The 23979-nt window shown below is 43.7% G+C and overlaps 1 protein-coding gene across 6 annotated transcripts in view; it reads left to right on the top strand.

Annotated features, from left to right (window-relative positions):
• The window catches only part of LOC115154148 (cation channel sperm-associated protein subunit gamma), a 30904-nt gene that overhangs the window by 4439 nt on the left and 2486 nt on the right, over window positions 1-23979 (top strand). For 5 of the 6 annotated variants that reach the window (XM_029700081.1, XM_029700082.1, XM_029700087.1 and 2 more), the window contains 19 exons: window positions 2777-2948; window positions 3923-4060; window positions 4310-4375; window positions 4729-4851; window positions 4988-5035; window positions 5343-5472; window positions 14249-14363; window positions 14515-14676; window positions 15485-15603; window positions 15713-15926; window positions 16315-16377; window positions 16536-16737; window positions 16932-17044; window positions 17375-17455; window positions 17615-17671; window positions 17986-18142; window positions 18593-18656; window positions 18815-18913; window positions 19043-19144. In XM_029700081.1, the coding sequence (XP_029555941.1) occupies window positions 2777-2948; window positions 3923-4060; window positions 4310-4375; window positions 4729-4851; window positions 4988-5035; window positions 5343-5472; window positions 14249-14363; window positions 14515-14676; window positions 15485-15603; window positions 15713-15926; window positions 16315-16377; window positions 16536-16737; window positions 16932-17044; window positions 17375-17455; window positions 17615-17671; window positions 17986-18142; window positions 18593-18656; window positions 18815-18913; window positions 19043-19144 (2225 nt within the window). The remainder of the gene's footprint in view (window positions 1-2776; window positions 2949-3922; window positions 4061-4309; window positions 4376-4728; window positions 4852-4987; window positions 5036-5342; window positions 5473-14248; window positions 14364-14514; window positions 14677-15484; window positions 15604-15712; window positions 15927-16314; window positions 16378-16535; window positions 16738-16931; window positions 17045-17374; window positions 17456-17614; window positions 17672-17985; window positions 18143-18592; window positions 18657-18814; window positions 18914-19042; window positions 19145-23979) is intronic. The other variant, XM_029700084.1, reaches the window with a different exon arrangement.

The following is a 23979-nucleotide window of genomic DNA, read 5'->3' as shown; positions in this document are numbered from 1 at the left end:
CATGATGACGTGTTTCTCACACGACTGGCCTATCTGGGTGATGTTTTTTCTCGCCTGAATGATCTGAATATAGGATTACAGGGACTCTCCGCAGCTATATTCAATGTGCGGGACAAAATTGAGGCTATGATTAAGAATTTGGAGGTCTTTCTGTCTGCATTAACAAGGACAACACACAGGTCTTTCCATCATTGTATGATTTTTTTTGTGTGCAAATGAACTCAAGCTTATGGACAATGTCAAATGTGATATAGCAAAGCACCTGAGTGAGTTGGGTGCGCAATTACACAGGTACTTTCCCGAAACGGATGACACTAACAACTGGATTCTTTATTCCTTTCATGCCCTGCCTCCAGTCCACTTACCGATATCTGAACAAGAGAGCCTCATCGAAATTGCAACAAGCGGTTCTGTGAAAAATTTATTTAATCAGAAGCCACTGACAGTTTTCTGGATTGGGCTGCGCTCAGAGTATCCTGCCTTGGCAAATCGTGCTGTTAAGACACTGATGCCCTTTGCAACCACGTACCTATGTGAGAGTGGATTCTCGGCCCTCACTAGCATGAAAACTAAATACAGGCACAGACTGTGTGTGGGAAATGATTTAAGATTGAGACTCTAATACAACCCAACAATGCAGAGTTATGTGCATCCTTTCAAGCACACCCTTCTTATTAACCTGTGGTGAGTTATTCACAATTTTCGATGAACAAATTAGGTTTTATATGTAAGATGGTTAAATAAAGAGCAAAATTATTGATTATTATTATTTGTGCACTGGTCCTATAAGAGCTCTTTGTCACTTCCCACGAGCCAGGTTGTAACAAAAACTCACACTCATTCTTATGTTTAATAAATGTATTGTATAGTGTGTGGCAGGCTTACAATGTTGGCAAAAAACAAAATTTGAGAGTGCGCTGACTCTGGAGGTTGAATGTTTGAAGGGGTACGGGACTATAAAAATTTTGGGAACCACTGCCCTATAATAATGCACTAAATCAAGATTTGGAACATCATTATGCACATGTTAGGCTACACTTCATGAAATATATTGAGACAAATTACAGACAGTAGCATACAAGTAGAAACATAGAACTCAATTGATTGAACATAGGCTATTTATATTTGAATGCAGTCATCTGTTTTAATTTGAAGCATCTTTTTTTATATGTCGCTTGTTTGTATGAATTGCAAAGACATTGGCAACTATGTATTTGTATTTTGTAATTAACTTTGTTCTGAAGGTATAAGCGGTCACAGAGAGGTGGATAAGCCATGTGATTCAATGTTTAGTGGAGATCTTCTGTATATAAAGTGACACAGGAGGGCAAAAAATATCTAATGACGCACTTAGCTGTTCTAGTCTGAGGCAGGTGTTAGATTACGAGCGCTTTCAAGTGCAACGTTAATTACGATGGTTTTGGGAAACAGCTCTGAGATTTAACGATGCTCCTACGAAGGTTCTAATGATGAACTTAGCCTGAAGATGCTTTTGGGAAATCAGGCCCATGGCTATAAAATAATCCTCAAATTAAAATATACAATTATGATTAAAAGCATCAAAAACATTTATTGTAATGATGCCCGAGTCTGACAGAACTTGCTTAGGCAGAGAAGGGGAGGAATTTGCACACTTCAGCAAATACATTTTTTTCACGAATTTATAAGAATCAGCAGCAGAGTCAGAAATAGAGCTTAACAAGTAGTTGGATTCAGCTTTCTTAATTAAGATAGTACAACTGTTTCTGAGTTGTCTGAAATATTGCCAATCAGAGAGGGTCAGTTTTCCTAGCTTTGGCCGAGGCTTGGTTCCTCTTGTGAATAAGCTCTGAAATATCAAATAAATACCAAAGGTTTGATTTGTTCTTAACTCTATTGTTTAAAAGGTGCATGTTTATCTGCAAGGCACCAGCCTGGGCAACTCCAGTCCTCTGGGGCCAGTCCCAGCTAACACACCTGACTCCAATAATCAACTAATCATGATCTTCAGTTTACAATGCAATTAGTTTAATCAGCTGTGTTTGCTAGGGGGGGCAAAGTAGGGAAAAGTGTGACACCAATCAGGCCCCCGAGGACTGGAGTTTCCCAGGGCTGTCAGAACTCAGACAGCGAGGGGAATAAAAATAGAGGAGAAATGTTCAATGGTTAACTTAGTCAGGAATACAGGAAACTCTGGATAACTCGCATTGGGATAATTCATGTAAAACGATAATAGCCGATTAAGTATATTTATTGTCCGTAGAGGTTTGGCCACTGTTGCGATTCGATAGGTTTGGGAGATCCCTCGATGACCAATGGGAAGTGGGACATGGTGGACCCAAGTGAATCAGTAGAATACCCTGAGGCTGGGGGATTGTAGTCCTCCGCAAGAAAACAGTTGTTGCATTGGAAATTGGGCCGGTCCACGTTGTCCCAGAACAGAGCAAAATAGATGCAACTCCTACAACGTAGGAAACGTTTACATTTGATATTTTTGTTTCATATACTCCCAATAATAAACTATACAAAAAGCTGAAATTATTTGAATGCTTTAGTTGTGCTTGATTGAGCTTGCATGGTGCAATGGAACTAATGGAATAGTCCCTAAAGTGCAAACCCTGCCCATCTGTCACACCAAGCAGGCTCAAGCAAACGTTTCATTTTAGTCCATTTCAATTCCAATTTTCCTGAATGCTTCTCCATAAAAAAAACATTGTAATTTCAGTTTACTACCTGAATTTATATGGAATTGACTCCCACCCTGGTATGCATGTGTGTCCAAACGGTTTACACTTAGGTGGGCATCGAGAGCTGTTGGGCGGGCTCCCTGAACTGCCCCCAGGTGGAGTTCTCCTCCATGATCTTGGAGGCAATCTCCACAGAGAGCTCCCTGTTCATCCGCCAGAACCAGCTGCTGCACCGCTTCGTGGGCAACTTCTCTCTGCTGCCTCTAAGAGCCCCGCCCTCAGGTACCAGCGCACCATCAGACAATGCTGGCTCCCATTCACCCTGCTTACACACTGGAACATGAAATCTGGAATCTCTGTCCCCTGTGTCCACAGAATAAATCAAATCAAAGTTTATTTGTCACGTGCGCCGAATACAACAGGTGTAGACCTTACAGTGAAATGCTTACTTACAGGCTCTAACCAATAGTGCAAAAAAGGTATTAGGTGAACAATAGGTAGGTAAAGAAATAAAACAACAGTAAAAAGACAGGCTATATACAGCAGCGAGGCTATAAAAGTAGTGAGGCTACATACAGACACCGGTTAGTCAGGCTGGTTGAGGTAGTATGTACATGTAGATATGGTTAAAGTAACTATGCATATATGATGAACAGAGAGTAGCAGTAGCGTAAAAGAGGGGTTGGTGGGTGGTGGGTGGGACACAATGCAGATAGCCCGGTTAGCCAATGTGCGGGAGCACTGGTTGGTCGGCCCAATTGAGGTAGTATGTACATGAATTTATAGTTAAAGTGACTATGCATATATGATAAACAGAGAGTAGCAGCAGCCTAAAAAGAGGGGTTGGGGGGGGCACACAATGCAAATAGTCCAGGTAGCCATTTGATTACCTGTTCAGGAGTCTTATGGCTTGGGGTAAAAACTGTTGAGAAGCCTTTTTGTCCTAGACTTTGTCCTAGAAATTGCACAGTTGATTCTCAAATTGAGACTACGGCACCTAGAGACGCATGAACACAGATTAAATTGGGTATTCATTCATGAATTGTATGTTTCTGTCCATCAAGTTAAACAACGCAACTATTTTTGGATAAGCTGCATACGTAAAAAGACTGTCAACGGATGACTCACATTGAAAAAAAACTGTGGCAAAATTTTGGACACAAAATCTCTTTGTGGCCATAGCAATCAGATCCACTAACAAAACTATACATAGCTCCATTAAAACTCCGTATCCCCCTCTCTCTACCCTGTGTCAGAGGCGTGGCAACAGGTGCTGCGCACAGTGTGCGTGTCCCGCATGGTGCCTGTGTTCATCCCGTACCACGATACCGAGTACTTCTACATCCTGGGAGGAGGCTGGCAGAAGGGCACCCTCTACAGGGCCCAGGTCTACGGTCAGTCAGTCAGTCAGTTAGTTAGTTATTCAAGCAGGCAGCCAGTCAATTAGTCAAACAATGAATCAGTCAGCCAGTCAGTCCCAAACCTCTGGCTTTCATCTGCTGTCAGATATGATGATTTTTTTTTACTCAGGCTGTGTGCTTAGCTGTCTCTTATTTGGGATTTCCTTCTGTTTTTTTCTTATCACACAATTCTCTTAGTCTTTACTTCTCTTATTATTTTCCACGGTTCAATTTCCCCAACAGACGGGGATGTGACGTTTACTCAGTTGCTAGACTCCAAGGGCAGCACTGCTTGCGAGTTTATGAACAGTGAGTTCACCAGCCAACATATTTTCCATGAATTACCATGAATGTTTTATATTAAGGTTTTTTGTAGTACTATACACAACTGTCTAATGTAGGCTAACTGATAATTGTGTTGTGATATTATTGTACACTGTCTGCAGACCTGGGTAAAATTGTATTTTAAATAATTTGAAATACTTTATCTGTGCTTGATTGAACTTGCCTGGCTTAATTAACCAATAGAATAGTTACAAAGGTGCTAAACCTGCCCATTTTGAGCTCAAGCAAACGCTGAAAGTATTTGAATGAATTCAAGTAGTATTTGAACCCAGGTCTGAGCTGTTTAGATTCACCCCTCATGTGTATATTATCCTCAGGTAAAGCCTGCCAGGTCAAATGGGCAGCCCAGGATTCTTCCCACAACCACCTGATTGACTTGGTTCTCCTCGAACTGCTACCGGACAATAAACAGGCCCACTCCTACCACCTCCTCATATTAGGTACAGTAGTAACATGTTATTTCAGATGATTTACAGAAACTTTGAAGCCTGAAAGTCTGCACACTATAATTTCAATGTAACAGAATGGTGTGAGAAGTAGGACATGTAATAATAAGACTGTTTCTGGTCTTTGCAGACAATAATTTCCATCTCGGCGACACCTTGCCGAAGTATATTCCAAAAGGTATTTTCTGCCCCTCTTATATATGTTTTGCGTTTTGTAACTAAGTTGAGTTGGTTTAAACTCACTCCTCAGGTTGAAATACCCCCATCCGCTAGCTTTTCGGTGGTGTAGCTGGCTAAGGTGTTTCCAGAGGACGGTCACGTGTGTTTGCAAGACAGAGGATGCGAGATTGAGTACCAGTGTGAACTCTTGAGCGAGGAAGCTAAACTATTGAGCGACCCCATTAACACATTAATATTATGTATTATATTATGTGAAATATTGACTTGTTTTGCATTAGGGTGAGTAACAGAGTGTGTTTGTGCAGGCAGTGGAGACTCGTTCACGGTGGTGACCAAGACTCAGGAGAATGTCACAGTGACTCTGCACTTGAGGGGCATGGTGTTCAACCCCATCAGTGCCATCCTCTACATCTGGGGCAACGCTCTGCTCTGCTCGTGGGTATTCAGCTGTGTGTGTGTAAGAGAGAGAGAGAGAGGCTAGCTTACATTTAGGGTTCATATAGCTATAGATTTGAGCAACAGGACTGTGAGCACACACAACTAAAACAGCCTCTGAAATAAAGGCTAGAAAGTAGCATAAGTGTGTGCATAACGTTCGTTTAAGGGTTTCCATTAGGAAAATGTGGCGCCGGACATTTGGCTAGCAGTATTTTAATTTACCGGACACCCACGGTTCTAAGAATGACAGAAATCAACTCCACAGTGTCGCCCTCCCAGAGTGCAAAGAACCTTGGCGTGACCCTGGACAACACCTTGTCGTTTTCTGCAAACATCAAAGCAGTAACTCGGTCCTGCAGGTTCATGCTCTACAACATCCGTAGAGTACGACCGTACCTCACACAGGAAGCGGCGAAAGTCCTAATCTAGACACTTGTCCTCTCCCGTCTGCACTACTGCAACTCGCTGTTGGTTGGGCTCCCCGCTTGTGCCATCAAACTCCTGCAACTTATCCAGAGTGCTGCAGCCCACCTGGTTTTCAACCTTCCCAAGTTCTCATGTCACCCCGCTCCTCTGCACACTCCACTGGCTTCCAGTCGAAGCTCGCATTCACTACAAGACCATGGTGCTTACCTACGGAACAGCAAGAGGAATTGCCCATCCCTGCCTTCAGGCTCTGCTGAAACCCTACACCCCAACCCAAGAACTCTGTTCTGCCACCTTAGGTCTCTTGGCCCTCCCACCCCTAGGGGAGGGCAGCTCCCGCTCAGCCCAGTCCAAGCTCTTCTCTGTCCTGGTACCCCAATGGTGGAACCAGCTTCCCCCTGATGCTAAGACAGCAGAGTCCCTTCCCATCTTCCGAACACCCCTGAAACCCTACCTCTTCTAGCAGTACCTTAAATAATCCTCCTCCTCACCTTGAGCGTCCGTCCCCCTTCTAGCTCTGACTCTACTTTGAGGAAGAATTTACTTTCTATGCCTGTGATGTGTTTGTCCCACCTAGCTGTCTTTAGATGAATGCACTAACTAGATAAGAGCATCTGCTAAATGACTAAAATGTCAACTTAATTAATCTTAACAGAATATGCATCTCGATGATGCAACTGCGTGCGTACTTAACAATTCCGATTTTAGAATAAAATGACGAGTAACGTTAGGCCTAATGAACAGCAAAATCACTAGTCTATGTCAATCTATTATCCCCCATAGTAGAAAAGTTGACCTATTCTATTGGTCAGCTTGTCGTTCTGTACGAGAAAGAAATAGCCCATTCCAAACAGGCTCTGGGATGATAGATCCCACATTCATATAACCAGTAGGCCTAGGCAAAGAAAATCAAAATAAGCCATGAGGCTGATGCAACAGCTCAGAATGTTTCGCTTAAAATGTTGATAAACAATTATTTCTTCACATTATAAGCAGAGCAATGCGCAGGATTGGGCCTTTGTCTACTGGATAATGAAAGAAAGTTGATTTGAAAACCAATAGAACATGAGAGAAATGGGCTACTTGTTTCAATGGCATATAGAAGTCTATGAAATAATGACCTCCCATGTTTGGTTGTGTTTTGGCTAGGCTGCTTTGAAGCAAGGTGAACATGCCTCATAATATGTAGTAAAATGATCAGGTTTCAAATAATTAACTGTATGTTTTCAAAATGCATATTGCCTCCAGCTCATTGCAAAGTGGTGTGTGACTGTCACGGGTGTGCGTACTGGTAGCGAAGTCAGGTGCAGGAGAGCAGAGAGTTGTGAACAGGCGTACACTTTATTTAGGCAGGAGCAAACAGCAGACGGACGCAACTGCGTCAAAACCTCCAGCAAAATGGCAAAAGTGCAAAGCGCGAAAACAGTCACAAAAGCTATAGTTTACCAAATAAACATGCTTCGTGAAATAAACACGGATCATGGAAAACCAGCCTGGCGCGTCACATAAAACACAAAACAACACAAAACAATTCCACACAAAGACATGGAGGGGGAACAGAGGAATACAGTGGGGGGAAAAAGTATTTGATCCCCTGCTGATTTTGTACGTTTGCCCATTGGCAAAGAAATGATCAGTCTATCATTTTAATGGTACGTTTATTTGAACAGTGAGAGACAGAATAACAACAAAAATATAGAGAAAAAACGCATGTCAAAAATGTTATAAATTGATTTGCATTTTAATGAGGGAAATAAGTATTTGACCCCCTCTCAATCAGAAAGATTTCTGGCTCCCAGGTGTCTTTTATACAGGTAACGAGCTGAGATTAGGAGCACACTCTTAAAGTGCTACTAGGTGACCTAAACTGGGACATGCTTAACACCCCAGCCATCCTACAATCCAAGCTTGATGCCCTCAATCTCACACAAATTATTAATGAACCCACCAGGTACAACCTCAAAGCCGCAAACACTGGCACCCTCATAGATATCATCCTAACCAACGTGCCCTCTAAATACACCTCTGCTGTTTTCAACCAAGATCTCAGCGATCACTGCCTGCACCCGTAATGGGTCAGCGGTCAAACGACCTCCACTCATCACTGTCAAACGCTCCCTGAAACATTTCAACGAGCAAGCCTTTCTATTCGACCTGGCCCTGGTATCCTGGAAGGATATTGACCTCATCCCGTCAGTAGAGGATGCCTGGTTATTTTTTTTAAATGCCTTCCTCACCATCTTAAATAAGCATGCCCCTTTCAAGAAATTTAGAACCAGGAACAGATATAGCCCTTGGTTCTCCCCAGACCTGACTGCCCTTAACCAACACAAAAATATCCTGTGGCGTTCTGCATTAGCATCGAACTGCCCCCGCGATATGCAACTTTTCAGGGAAGTTAGAAACCAATACACACAGGCAGTTAGAAACGCCAAGGCTAGCTTTTTCAAACAGAAATTTGCTTCCTGCAACTCAAACTCTAAAAAGTTCTGGGGCACTGTAAAGTCCATGGAGAATAACAACACCTCCTCCCAGCTGCCCACTGCACTGATGATAGGAAACTCTGTCACCACCGATAAGCCCACTATAATTGAGAATTTCAATAAGCATTTTTCTACGGCTGGCCATGCTTTCCACCTAACTACCCCTACTGCATTCAACAGCACTGCACCCCCCACAGCTACTCGCCCAAGCCTCCCCCATTTCTCCTTCTACCGAATCCATTCAGCTGAAGTTCAAAAAAAGCTGCAAAATCTGGACCCCTACAAATCAGCTGGGCTTGACAATCTGGACCCTTTCTTTCTAAAATTATCTGCCGAAATTATTGCAACCCCTATTACTAGCCTGTTCAACCTCTCTTTCGTGTCGTCTGAGATTCCCATAGATTGGAAAGCAGCTGCTGTCATCCCACTCTTCAAAGGAGGTGACACTCTTGACCCAAATTGCTACAGACCTATAACCATCCTACCCTGCCTTTCTAAGGTCTTCGAAAGCCAAGTCAACAAACAGATTACTGACCATTTCGAATCCCACCGCACCCTCTCCGCTATGCAATCTGGTTTCAGAGCTGGTCATAGGTGCACCTCAGCCACGCTCAAGGTCCTAAACGACATCGTAACCGCCATCGATAAGAAACAATACTGTGCTGCCGTATTCATTGACCTGGCCAAAGCTTTTGACTCTGTTAATCACCACATCCTCATCGGCAGACTCAGTAGCCTTGGTTTCTCAAACGATTGCGTCGCCTGGTTCACCAACTACTTCTCTGATAGAGTTCAGTGTGTCAAATCGGAGGGCCTGCTGTCCGGACCTCTGGCAGTCTCTATGGGGGTACCACAGGGTTCAATTCTTGGGCCAACTCTTTTCTCTGTATACATCAATAATGTCGCTCTTGCTGCTGGTGAATCTCTGATCCACCTCTACGCAGACGACACCATTCTGTAGACTTCTGGCCCTTCTTTGGACACTGTGTTAACAACCCTCCAGACGAGCTTCAATGCCATACAACTCTCCTTCCGTGGTCTCCAACTGCTCCTAAATACAAGTAAAACTAAATGCATGCTCTTCAACCGATCGCTGCCTGCACCTGCCCGCCTGTCCAGCATCACTTCTCTGGACGGTTCTGACTTAGAATTTGTGGACAACTACAAATACCTAGGTGTCTGATTAGACTGTAAACTCTCCTTCCAGACTCACATCAATCATCTCCAATCCAAAGTTAAATCTAGAATTGGCTTCCTATTTCGCAACAAAGCATCCTTCACTCATGCTGCCAAACTAACCCTCGTAAAACTGACCATCCTACCAATCCTCGACTTCGGCGATGTCATTTACAAAATAGCCTCCAATACCCTACTCAACAAGCTGGATGCAGTCTATCACAGTGCCATCCGTTTTGTCACCAAAGCCCCATATACTACCCACCACTGCGACCTGTACGCTCTCGTTGGCTGGCCTTCGCTTCATAATCGTCGCCAAATACATTGGCTCCAGGTCATCTACAAGACCCTGCTAGGTAAAGTTCCCCCTTATCTCCGCTCACTGGTCACCATAGCAGCACCCACTTGTAGCACGCGCTCCAGCAGGTATATCTCTCTGGTCACCCCTAAAGCCAACTCCTCCTTTGGTCGTCTCTCCTTCCAGTTCTCTGCTGCCAATGACTGGAACAAACTACAAAAATCTCTGAAACTGGAAACACTTATCTCCCTCACTAGCTTTAAGCACCAGCTTTCAGAGCAGCTCCCAGATCACTGCACCTGTACATAGCCCATCTATAATTTAGCCCAAACTACTACCTCTTCCCCTACTTTATTTATTTATTTTATTTATTTTGCTCCTTTGCACCATATTATTTATATTTATATTTTAACTTTGAACTTTCTTCAAATAACAAATCTACCATTCCAGTGTTTTACTTGCTATACTTTATTTACTCTGCCACCATGGCCTTTTTTGCCTTTACCTCCCTTATCTCACATCATTTGCTCACATTGTATATAGTCTTATTTCTTTCTACTGTATCATTGATTGTATGTTGTTTTACTCCATGTGTAACTCTGTGTTTTTGTATGTTGTCGAACTGCTTTGCTTTATCTTGGCCAGGTCGCAATTGTAAATGAGAACTTGTTCTCAACTTGCCTGGTTAAATAAAGGTGAAATAAAAAAAATTTAAAAAAAGGGTGTGCTCCTAACCGCAGCTTGTTACCTGTATAAAAGACACCTGTCCACAGAAGCAATCAATCAATCAGATTCCAAACTCTCCACCATGGCCAAGATCAAAGAGCTCTCCAAGGATGTCAGGGACAAGATTGTAGACCTACACAAGGCTGGAATGGGCTACAAGACCATCGCCAAGCAGCTTGGTGAGAAGGTGACAACATTTGGTGTGATTATTCGCAAATGGAAGAAACACAAAAGAACTGTCAATATCCCTTGGCCTGGGGCTCCATGCAAGATCTTACCTCGTGGAGTTGCAATGAGCATGAGAATGGTGAGGAATCAGCCCAGAACTACACGGGATCTTGTCAATGATCTCAGGGCAGCTGGGACCATAGTCACCAAGAAAACAATTGGTAACACACTACGCCGTGAAGGACTGAAATCCTGCAGCGCCCGCAAGGTCCCCCTGCTCAAGAATACATATACATGCCCGTCTGAAGTTTGCCAATGAACATCTGAATGATTCAGAGGACAACTGGTGAAAGTGTTGTGGTCAGATTGAGACCAAAATGGAGCTCTTTGGCATCAACTCAACTCGCCGTGTTTGGAGGAGGAGGAATGCTGCCTATGACCCCAAGAACACCATCTCCACCGTCAAACATGGAGGTGGAAACATTATGCTTTGGGGGTGTTTTTCTGCTAAGGGGACAGGACAACTTCACCGCATCATTTGACGGGGCCATGTACTGTCAAATCTTGGGTGAGAACCTCCTTCCCTCAGCCAGGGCATTGAAAATGGGTCGTGGATGGGTATTCCAGCATGACAATGACCCAAAACACACGGCCAAGGCAACAAAGGAGTGGCTCAAGAAGAAGCACATTAAGGTCCTGGAGTAGCCTAGCCAGTCTCCAGACCTTAATCCCATAGAAAATCTGTGGAGGGAGCTGAAGGTTTGAGTTGCCAAACGTCAGCCTCATAACCTTAATGACTTGGAGAAGATCTGCAAAGAGGAGTGGGACAAAATCCCTCCTGAGATGTGTGCAAACCTGGTGGCCAACTACAAGAAACGTCTGACCTCTGTGATTGCCAACAAGGGTTTTGCCACCAAGTACTAAGTCATGTTTTGCAGAGGGGTCAAATACTTATTTCCCTCATTAAAATGCAAATCAATTTATAACATTTTAGACATGCGTTTTACTGGATTTTTTGTTGTTGTTATTCTGTCTCTCACTGTTCAAATAAACCTACCATTAAAATTATAGACTGATAATTTCTTTGTCAGTCGGAAAACGTACAAAATCAGCAGGGGATCAAATACTTTTTCCCCCCACTGTATATAGCAGTGTAATTAGGGAATGTAAACCAGGTGTGCAGGGAACAAGACAAAACAAATGGGACAATGAAAATGGAGCGGCGATTGCTAGAAGGCCGGTGACGCCGAATGCCGAACGAACAAGGAGAGGAGCCGACTTCGGCGGAAGTCGTGACAGTGACGCTCTGAAGCCTGCCTACCGTTATATGCACTTGAATGGCAAATTGGAAGTGTGCTTCAATTACAGTTGAGAAATAAAAATAGTAGCTCTTTTTAGCTGTGGCTATCAAAACAGTTTTTAACATGCGATTTCATTTAGAATTGTTCTCGCAATGATTGGGCTTAAAAAAAAATTGCGTTTCACTCCAGCTGCAACAGAAGCTGTAACAGATTTTTAGCTTAAACTCTTATCTGTATGCTGTGCACGTGTGATAAATAATAATCATAACGACTAATGAAAATACATCTGGCCATTTAATTCCACTAAATTATGCAAACTAACCGATAGACCTATAAGTTTGAGTGGTCAAATATATTTACATCAACTGGTATTTTCATAAATGAATAGGCTAAAAAGCATTATTTTGCAATGCCAATTTTTTTCTTCTCCCGGACAATTAGATGACGCCAAGTTTATTTCTCAGTTTATAATTTTTTTTTATCTGCCAAAAGCCAGCTACTACTGGCTAACGGAAACCCTGGTGCATGTGTGTGTAAACGCAGGTACAGTTGAAGTCGGAAGTTTATATACACTTAGGTTGGAGTCAGTAAAACTAGTTTTTCAACCACTCCACAAATTTCTTGTTAACAAACTATAGTTTTGGCAAGTCGGTTAGGACATCTACTTTGTGCATGACACAAGTAATTTCTCCAACAATTATTTACAGACAGATTATTTCACTTATAATTCACTGTATCACAATTCCAGTGGGTCAGAAGTTTACATACACTAAGTTGACTGTGCCTTTAAACAGCTTGGAATATTCCAGAAAATGATGTCATGCCTTTAGAAGCTTCTGATAGGCTAATAGACATAATTTGATTCAATTGGAGGTGTACCTGTGGATGTATTTCAAGGCCTACCTTCAAACTCAGTGTGTATTTGCTTGGCATCATGGGAAAATCAAAAGAAATCAGCCAAGACCTCAGATTTTTTTTTTTTTTACTTCCACAAGTCTGGTTCATCCTTGCGAGCAATTTCCAAACGCCTGAAGGTACCACGTGCATCTGTACAAACAATAGTACGCAAGTATAAACACCATGGGACCACGCAGCTGTCATATCGCTCAGGAAGGAGAAGCGTTCTGTCTCCTAGAGATGAACGTACTTTGGTGCGAAAAGTGCAAATCAATCCCAGAACCACAGTAAAACGAGTCCTATATCGACATAACCTGAAAGACCGCTCAGCAAGGAATAAGCCATTGCTCCAAAACCGCCATAAAAAAGCCACACAACGGTTTGCAACTGGACATGGGGAAAAAGATCATACTCTTTGGAGAAATGTCAAAAATAGAAATGTTTGGCCATAATGACCATCGTTATGTTTGGAGGGAAACGGGGGAAGCTTGCAAGCTGAAGAACACCATCCCAAACGTGAAGCACTGGGGTGGAAGCATCATGTTGTGGGGGTGCTTTGCTGCAGGAGGGACTGGTGCACTTCGCAAAATAGATGGGATCATGAGGAAGGACAATTATGTGGATATATTGAAGCAACATCTCAAGACATCAATCAGGAGGTTAAAGCTTGGTTGCAAATGGGTCTTCCAAATGGACAATGACCCCAAGCATACTTCCAACATTGTGGCAAAATAGCTTAAGGACTACAAAGTCAAGGTATTGGAGTGGCCATCACAAAGCCCTGACCTCAATCCTATAAATATTTTGTGGGCAGAACTGAAAAAGCGTGTGCGAGCAAGGATGCCTACAAACCTGACTCAGTTACACCAGCTCTGTCAGGAGGAATGGGCCAAAATTCACCCAACTTATTGTGGGAAGCTTGTGGAAGGGTACCCGAAACGTTTGACCCAAGTAAAACAATTTAAAGGCAATGCTACCAAATACTAATTGAGTGTATGTAAACTTCTGACCCACTGGAAATGTGATGAAAGAAGTTAAAGCTGAAATAAATAATTCTCTCTACTATTATTCTGACATTTCACATACTTAAAATAAAGTGGTAATCCTAACTGACCTAAGACAGGGAATTTTTACTAGGATTAAATGTCAGGAATTGTGAAAAACTGAGTTTAAATGTTTTTGGCTAAGGTGTATGTAAACTTCCGACTTCAACTGTACATGCATGATGCTTGCATGAAGGTAGGTAGGTCATATTTGCACAAGGTCATTGTCTATCTTTTGTCTGTGGTTCCCAACAGTCAAGACCAGGGGATGAGCTACCTGTTCTTTAATGGATTCCCTCTGGATCAGATGATCAAGTATTTCACTCTGTCCTACCACGGAGAGTTCACCTTTGTCACAGAGACCGAAGAGGTATATCCGTGTGAAGTACTTTTTTGCTCATTCATTGTGAAATTACGTGTATTTGTGTTACAAACGTGTGTGATATGGAACACTCATTTGTGACAATATAAAATGAGTGTGTGTGAGCATGTTTGTTTGTGTGCACGTGTGTGTGTTTCAGCTGTGGTGGGGGCAGGAGGGCGTGGACCAGGTGATGCGAGTGCGCCCCTCCCTGGGTTGGCAGGCCTTCTCTAGCCTGCAGGCTCTGAAGGGCGACAGCTCCTACTCCATGACCCACAGCCTGCTCACTGTCTTCTACGACTGGGACAAACAGTTGCAGGAGGTAACCCTATAACTATTATCAATTTATAAACGTGGATTGTGTATCAGTCTCATAGGGATGTGTATGATAAACCAGATTGACAAGTGTATTGTGGCAGAATCAGAAAGACAGTTGTGGCAGTCTTAAGATTTGATCACAGTTGTTATATAAAATAGGTTGTACATCACTTGTACAACCTGAGTATGCACTAGGCCTATTTGTTTTCAGGAGAATATACACTGCGTGTACAGAACATTAGGAACACCTTCCTAATATTGAGTTGCATCCCCTTTTGCCCTCAGAACAGCCTCAATGTGTCTCGAATGGACTCTACAAGGTGTCAAGCATTCCACAGGGATGCTGGCCCATGTTGACTCCAATGCTTCCCACAGTTGTGTCAAGTTTGCTGGATGTCCTTTTGGTGGTGGACCATTCTTGAAACACACAGGAAACTGCTGAGTGTGAAAAACCTGAGAGCGTTGCAGTTTTTGACACTCAAACTGGTGCGCCTGGCACCTACTACCATACCCTTTTCAAAGGCACTTCAATCTTTTGTCTTGTCAATTCACTCTCTGAATGGCACACGTCTCAATTGTCTGGAGGCTGAAAACTCCTTCTTTTAACCTGTCTTCTCCCCTTCATCTACACCGATTTAACAGGTGACATCAATAGGGGATCATACCTTTCACCTGGTCAGTCTTTGCAATGGAAAGAGCAGGTGTTCCTAATGTTTTGTATTCTCAGTGTAGATGTTGTATAATTTTATTTCTTTCCACCTGTGGGAGGTTGACGGTAAACCCTCTCTCTCATCTCTCTTTCCTCTCGTTAGGTGGTTTACACAGTAGACTCTAAGGGAAAGGGTTCTGTGGTGAAGAGGGAGCTGCCTGTGCCAGAGATACTTTCCTATAGCCACTTCTCGACCACCCCCCGCAAAGTCCACCACTTGGAGTACTGTGCCTTTATCTGGGTTTTCTACTGACTATACTTCAATGTACATTTTTAGCTGAATACATATTAGCATTTTCCTTTCTCCCGTCCTTTCCCCTCTCCCCCCCAGGTCGTTCAGTGCCTTCTCTTTTCCTCTCACCTGCCCCTTCTTCTGGGAGCACATGGCAGACCTGCCCCACCCAGAGCCCTACAACCGCATCCAGCAATACCTGACCCGGCCCCCCCTGGTGCCCACCTCCTTGGGCCTCCAGACCACTGCCTCCCTGGCCACCTACCAGGGCCTGCTGTACCACCTGCTCCAACTGCACTCAGACTACATCATGGTAGGCCTACATCAGCCGTCTGTCTGCTCCGTACCACGCCCAATCCCAAGTCGACCCCTATGCACTTGTGGAAATCTGAGAGGATTTCCCCAGGTCCTACAAATGAGAATGTCATCTCGGTCAATTTACCTGGTAAAATAAGGGTTAAAAAACATTTGACCATTATCTACCTTAGATCTCCACAAGTGCATAGAGCGTAGAATCGAGGGGCCGATTTGGGATTGTGTCCTACTCCTTCATTCTCCTTCCTCTAGCTCCAGTGTAAAGTTACCGCCTCCCATCAGGCTGGTGAAATCACTCACCTCAGTGCTGTTGTGATTGCCAGAGGAGGCATTGCTTTTGTGAAGGATTTAACGATACTGACTTGATTGACTTTACTTCTTTCCAGGACATTGGCGACCCCGTCCACAACCCAACCTGGCGCTGGTGGAAGGACAAAGTTATATATGCGGTCAGATTCTTCTTCTAAGAGTTTGACCCTGCACAGAAAACACACACGCACAGATGGATACACACACAAATATATACACCGTCTGTCACTCCACATGAAAGTTTCCTTTTACCCCTTAATACCAATCTAAGTCCTATCATGTCCTCTTGGCTCCCCAGGACTACTACTTCTACATGGCTAGCAACGGCGTGTCGTCCACAGGCTTCAACGTGGAGATTGGGGGCTACTCCCGGGCCTACATGAGTTCGGAGATCACCTTCCCAGACATGGTGTACCTGGACCGGGTCTCCTCCTTCTCCTTCTCCATCTACATCGCCTGCGGCTCAGCCAAACACCTCTCTGTGGAGGAGAAACCCCGAGGTGGGAGCAGAGAATGGGCTCATGTTCATTAGGCTATATTTAAAAGAAAGTGAATGCTGTTTGTACTCAAGTTATACACCAGTGAATATCATTTCAACATACTAACGAACTGTTTAAGAGCGTTCTGTTGGCGTTCCTGTGATGTTGTTTTACGTCATTTGTTGTGTGTCTCTAATGATTGTCGTACCTTAAAGAGCTCAGTGACATCAACTACATCTGGCTCTCAGCTGAGGTATCCAACAACCGCTACATCCACGTGTCTGTGACCAGGAACGAGCTCTTCAACAGAGGGGCCGTGTTATATAAGGTAACACATACAGAAACCAAGCCTGAGATACCTCAGTATGTCCACCACTTGACTTTTACAACCTACTTCTCACACAGCTTCATTTTCACATATTTTCAGTTGATCAGTGGCAGTGTGCTCACAGCTCAGTGTAATATAATATTTGCCATTTAGCAGACACTTTTATCCAGAGCATGCATACATTTTCATATTGGTTGCCCCAGTGGCAATCGAACCCATGGCCCACAACCCTAGCGTTGCAAGCGCCATGCTCTACCAACTGAGCAAACAGGACAAACCGTGTATAGTGTTACCATTACGGAACAAAATGACATTCTTCTGCGTTCCCAGGTGACTGTGAAAGACAGGGGGCTGTTTCCCGGTCAAGTGCTGGCGGGTGAGGGGCTCTTGGCTTTCAACCTCCTGTTAAGGGTGAGATGCGAACGGCGAGGTCCTGGAACAATATGGCTCATATATTTAACAGGGAATATGCTACAACTCTGAATGTTTGGAGATGTTTTATGAGTAGTGTTGTTGAGTCTTCTATCCACCAGGTGTCTCTCTCTCTCTCGAACTGATGTGTGAATGCAGGTGAGCAGCTCGGAGATGAAGTGCTACCAGCAGAAAGACCAGGGGATAGCCCTTAGAGTCAGTATCATGTTGTCTGTACTCCATCTATGCTGTCCTATTTTGTTAGACTCATTTAGTAGGGTTAACTTCAAGACATCCCAATGCATTGAAAACACTGGTGCTATAGGCCATTCAATACCATCTAATGCCTAATTCACATGGTTCGAATATTTTCCTTTCATGTCATCCTTTCCATCACAGTTCCAGCAACTATGGTGGATGTGTTACCAGGCTAGCCCAATACAGCTCAGCTCAGCCCTATAGTGTGACCAGGCATACATGTCTCTGCCACCTGTAACTGATATCCCGTTTTGTTTTGCACCACCACTTAGGGGCTGCACAGGGTGCCCATCTACATTGGCTGCCCTCCCGGGAAGCGCCTGGCGTTTGACATCACAACCACCCTGGAGCAGTGTGCCAACAACAACAAGCGCTACTTCAACTGCCCCAAACCCAACCCCATCATGCCTTGCTTTTACTATGAAGACTGTGAGACTATGACCCTGAACTTAACCTGTTTTGAAATAGTCAACGTTTGCGAAGACATAAGTTTTGACCCTAAATCTAAATTGCACACATACATCTTGTACATTAGTGCGGCGGGGAGCACGGCAGTGAAAATGTATAATGTAAGCCCCCTCTAAATAGGGAAAGGGGGATACCTAGTCAGTTGTACAAATGGATGTGTCTTCTGCATTTAACCCAACCCCTCTGAATCAGAGGTGCAGGGGGCTGCAATAATCGACATCCACGTCTTCAGCGCCCGGGGAACAGTGGGTGAACTGCCTTGCTTGGGCAGAATGACAGGTTTTTACCTTGTCAGCTCAGGGATTCGATCCAGCAACCTTTCGGTTACTGGCCCAACGCTCTAACTACTAGGCTACCTGCCGTCAACTACCTACCACATTTACATGTCCTCCATTGTGTCTCTGTCTGCAGTGTTCTATCCCTTCTTCTTGATCCAGGACATGGTCTCTGGAGAGTCCGAGAGATTCCTCGGGAGGTAAACCCCCTCCCCCTTCATATCAATCTCGTCCCCTCTTGTGCTGCCTTTTTGTACTCAAGACAAAAAATGAAACATATTTGTGGTTTCTATACATGAATTGCTGTTGTTGAAGCCCATGGCTTGATATCATACTGTCTCTAATTGTTACACTACAGCTATACCTTCAAGGTGGTTGGCGGAGGAGCTTACTCGAAAGATCACATCCGCCTCTACACTCCAGAGGAGGTGCTTATGTATAACAGCCTCAACTACAGGTAATGGAATTACACTGGAGCTACACAGGAAAACACATTTTAATATATTAGGACCAGGTTGGTTTAAAATACGGTATCAATAGAGATGCATATTTGTGTGATTCACCCTGGTTTCTCTCTGTCCCGCAGCTCCCAGAGGACACTGGTCTGGATGTTTGAAGACATGGACAGCAGTGTTAATATCACTAAGGAAGGATTCGTGGTCATGCATGGCAATACAAACAAGATTCGGTAACACTCACATACATACATACACACACACACACACACACACACACACACACACACACATATATATATATATACACACGCATTATTTCAGCTTATATTTCTTTCATCGCATTCCCAGTGGATCAGAAGTTTACATACACTCAATTAGTATTTGGTAGCATTGCCTTTAAATTGTTTAACTTGGGTCAATCGTTTCGGGTAGCTTTCCACAAGCTGCCCACAACAAGTTGGGTGAATTTTGGCCCATTCCTCCTGACAGAGCTGGTGTAACTGAGTCAGGTTTGTAGGCCTTCTTGCTCGCACACGCTTTTTCAGTTCTGACCACAAATTTTCTATAGGATTGAGGTCAGGGCTTTGTGATGGCCACTCCAATACCTTGACTTTGTTGTCCTTTAGCCATTTTGCCACAACTTTGGAAGTAGGCTTGGGGTCATTGTCCATTTGGAAGATCCATTTGCGACCAAGCTTTAACTTCCTGACTGATGTCTTGAGATGTTGCTTCAATATATCCATATAATTGTCCTTCCTCATGAAGCCATCTATTTTGTGAAGTGCACCAGTCCCTCCTGCAGCAAACCACCCCCACAACATGATGCTGCCACCCCTGTGCTTCACGGTTGGGATGGTGTTCTTCAGCTTGCAAGACTCCCCCTTTTCCTTCCAAACATAACGATGGTCATTATGGCCAAACAGTTCTATTTTTGTTTCATCTGACCAGAGGACATTTCTCCAAAAAGTACGATCTTTGTCTCCATGCGCAGTTGCAAACCGTAGTCTGGCTTTTTTATGGTGTTTTTGGAGCAGTGGCTTCTTCCTTGCTGAGCTGCCTTTCAGGTTATGTCGACATAGGACTCGTTTTACTGTGGATATAGATACTTTTGTACCTGTTTCCTCCAGCATCTTCACAAGGTCCTTTGCTGTGGTTCTGGGATTGATTTGCTCATTTCGCACCAAAGTACGTTCATCTCTAGGAGACAGAACGCTTCTCCTTCCTGAGCAATATGACGGCTGCATGGTCCCATGGTGTTTATACTTGCGTACTATTGTTTGTACAGATGAACGTGATACGTTCAGGCGTTTGGAAATTGCTCCCAAGGATGAACCAGACTTGTGGAGGTCTACAATTATTTTTCTGAGGTCTTGGCTGATTTCTTTTGATTTTCCCATTATGTCAAGCAAATACACACTAAGTTTGAAGGTAGGCCTTGAAATACATCCACAGGTACCCCTCCAATTGACTCAAATTATGTCAGTAGCCTATCAGAAGCTTCTAAAGCCATGATATAATTTAACTTCTGACCCACTGGAATTGTGATACAGTGAATTATAAGTGAAATAATCTGTCTGTAAACAATTGTTGGAAAAATTACTTGTGTCATGCACAAAGTAGATGTCCTAACCGACTTGCCAAAACTATAGTTTGTTCAAAAGAAATTTGTGGAGTGGTTGAAAAACGACCTAAGTGTATGTAAACTTCCTACTTCAACTGTGTGTGTGTGTGTAATATATATATATATATATACTGCTCAAAAAAAGAAAGGGAACACTTAAACAACACATCCTAGATCTGAATGAAATAAATAATCTTATTAAATACTTTTTTCTTTACATAGTTGAATGTGCTGACAACAAAATCACACAAAAAGAATCAATGGAAATCCAATTTATCAACCCATGGAAGTCTGGATTTGGAGTCACACTCAAAATTAAAGTGGAAAACCACACTACAGGCTGATCCAACTTTGATGTAATGTCCTTAAAACAAGTCAAAATGAGGCTCAGTAGTGTGTGTGGGCTCCACGTGCCTGTATGACCTCCCTACAACGCCTGGGCATACTCCTGATGAGGTGGCGGATGGTCTCCTGAGGGACCTCCTCCCAGACCTGGACTAAAGCATCCGCCAACTCCTGAACAGTCTGGGGTGCAACGTGGTGTTGGTGGATGGAGCGAGACATGATGTCCCAGATGTGCTCAATTGGATTCAGGTCTGGGGAACGGGCGGGCCAGTCCATAGCATCAATGCCTTCCTCTTGCAGGAACTGCTGACACACTCCAGCCACATGAGGTCTAGCATTGTCTTGCATTAGGAGGAACCCAGGGCCAACCGCACCAGCATATGGTCTCACAAGGGGTCTGAGGATCTCATCTCGGTACCTAATGGCAGTCAGGCTACCTCTGGCGAGCACATGGAGGGCTGTGCGGCCCCCCAAAGAAATGCCACCCCACACCATGACTGACTCACCGCCAAACCGGTCATGCTGGAGGATGTTGCAGGCAGTAGAACGTTCTCCACGGCGTCTCCAGACTCTGTCACGTCTGTCACGTGCTCAGTGTGAACCTGCTTTCATCTGTGAAGAGCACAGGGCGCCAGTGGCGAATTTGCCAATCTTGGTGTTCTCTGGCAAATGTCAAACGTCCTGCACGGTGTTGGGCTGTAAGCACAACCCCCACCTGTGGACGTCGGGTCCTCATACCACCCTCATGGAGTCTGTTTCTGACCGTTTGAGCAGACACATGCACATTTGTGGCCTGCTGGAGGTCATTTTGCAGGGCTCTGTCAGTGCTTCTCCTGCTCCTCCTTGCACAAAGGCGGAGGTAGCGGTCCTGCTGCTGGGTTGTTGCCCTCCTACGACCTCCTCCACGTCTCCTGATGTACTGGCCTGTCTCCTGGTAGCGCCTCCATGCTCTGGACACTACGCTGACAGACACAGCAAAACTTCTTGCCACAGCTCGCATTGATGTGCCATCCTGGATGAGCTGCACTACCTGAGCCACTTGTGTGGGTTGTAGACTCCGTCTCATTCTACCACTAGAGTGAAAGCACCGCCAGCATTCAAAATTGACCAAAACATCAGCCAGGAAGCATAGGAACTGAGAAGTGGTCTGTGGTCCCCACCTGCAGAACCACTCCTTTATTGGGGGTGTCTTGCTAATTGCCTATAATTTCCACCTGTTGTCTATTCCATTTGCACAACAGCATGTGAAATTTATTGTCAATCAGTGTTGCTTCCTAAATGGACAGTTTGATTTCACAGAAGTGTGATTGACTTGGAGTTACATTATGTTGTTTAAGTGTTCCCTTTATTTTTTTGAGCAGTGTGTGTGTGTGTGTATATATATATATATATATATATACTGCTCAAAAAAATAAAGGGAACACTAAAATAACACATCCTAGATCTGAATGAATGAAATAATCTTATTAAATACTTTTTAATAAAATATATACACACATACATATATATATATATATATATATATATATACACACACACTCGTGTGTGTGTATGTATATATATATATGTATATACATATATATACACACACACATATACATGTGTGTATACATTTACATGTGTGTATACATACATATATATACACATATTATATGTGTGTGTAAATACACACGTATGTGTGTGTGTGTATGTATATATATGTGTGTGTGTGTATATATATATATATATATAAAAACACACACATATACACACAGTGCATTCGGAAAGTATTCAGACCCCTTGATTTTTCCCACATTGTTACGTTACAGCCTTATTCTAAAATTGATTAAATTGTTTATTTTTCTCAATCTACACACAATACCTCATAGTGACAAAGTAAAAACAGGTTTTTAGAAGTGTTTGCAAATTATTATTTTTTTAAAAACGTACATTACATTTACAGAAGTATTCAGACCCTTTGCTGGGTACTTTGTTGAAGCACCTTTGGCAGCGATTACAGACTCAAGTCTTCTTGCGTATGATGCTACAAGCTTGGCACATCTCTTTTTGGGGAGTTTCTCCCATTCTTCATTGCAGATCCTCTCAAGCTCTGTCAGGTTGGATGGGGAGCATTGCTGCACAACTATTTTCAGGTCTCTCCAGAGATGTTCGACCAGGTTCAAGTCCGGGCTCTGGCTGGGGCACTCAAGGACATTCAGAGACTTGTCCCGAAGCCACTCCTACATTGTCTTGGCTGTGTGCTTAGGGTCGTTGTCCTGTTGGAAGGTGAACCTTCACTCCAGTCTGAGGTCCTGAGTGCCCTGGAGCAGGTTTTCATCAAGAATCGAGCTCTACTTTCCCTCGATCCTGACTAGTCTCCCAGTCCCTGCCGCTGAAAAACATCCCCACAGCATGATGCTGCCACCACCATGCTTCACCGTAGGGATGGTACCAGGTTTCCTCCAGACGTGACGCTTGACATTCAGGCCAAATATTTCAATCTTGGCTTCATCAGACCAGAGAATCTTGTTTCTCATGGTCTGAGTCTTTAGCTGCCTTTTGGCAAACTCCAAGTGGGCTGTCATGTGCCTTTTACTGAGGAGTGGCTTCCGTCTGGCCACTCTACAATAAAGGCCTGATTGGTGGAGTGCTGCAGAGAAGGTTGTCCTTCTGGAAGGTTCTCCCATCTCCACAGAGGATCTCTGTAGCTCTGTCAGAGTGACCATTGGGTTCTTGGTCTCCTCCCTGACCAAGACCCTTCTCTCACAACTGCTTAGTTTGGCCCGCCTTGTTTGAGTTAATTTTTTTTGAGTTTGAGTTTATTTTATTTTTACAGGGACAGTGCACATTAATCAACGTTTCAGTAAAAGTGCCGGTTTTAGCCAGCCGGCTAATTTTCAACCGCAGTCCCTGGGCAGGTTATTAAAAACAATTACAATATAAACAATCATAGAACAGTGAGCACACGCAGAGTAACATAGGACAAGCAAGATGTAGCATACAGACAGAGCAACATAGGACAAGCAAGATATAGCATACAGACAGAGCAACATAGAACAAAAAGCAACAAGACAAAAATCCATAGAAACAAAGTGTTTCCACACCTCACAAGCTACAGAC

The sequence above is a fragment of the Salmo trutta genome, chromosome 19, assembly GCF_901001165.1.
Source record: "Salmo trutta chromosome 19, fSalTru1.1, whole genome shotgun sequence".
In the NCBI taxonomy this organism is placed as follows: Eukaryota; Metazoa; Chordata; class Actinopteri; order Salmoniformes; family Salmonidae; genus Salmo; species Salmo trutta.
Note: the sequence above shows the minus strand (reverse complement) of the source record. Positions and strands in the feature narration are given on the sequence as shown.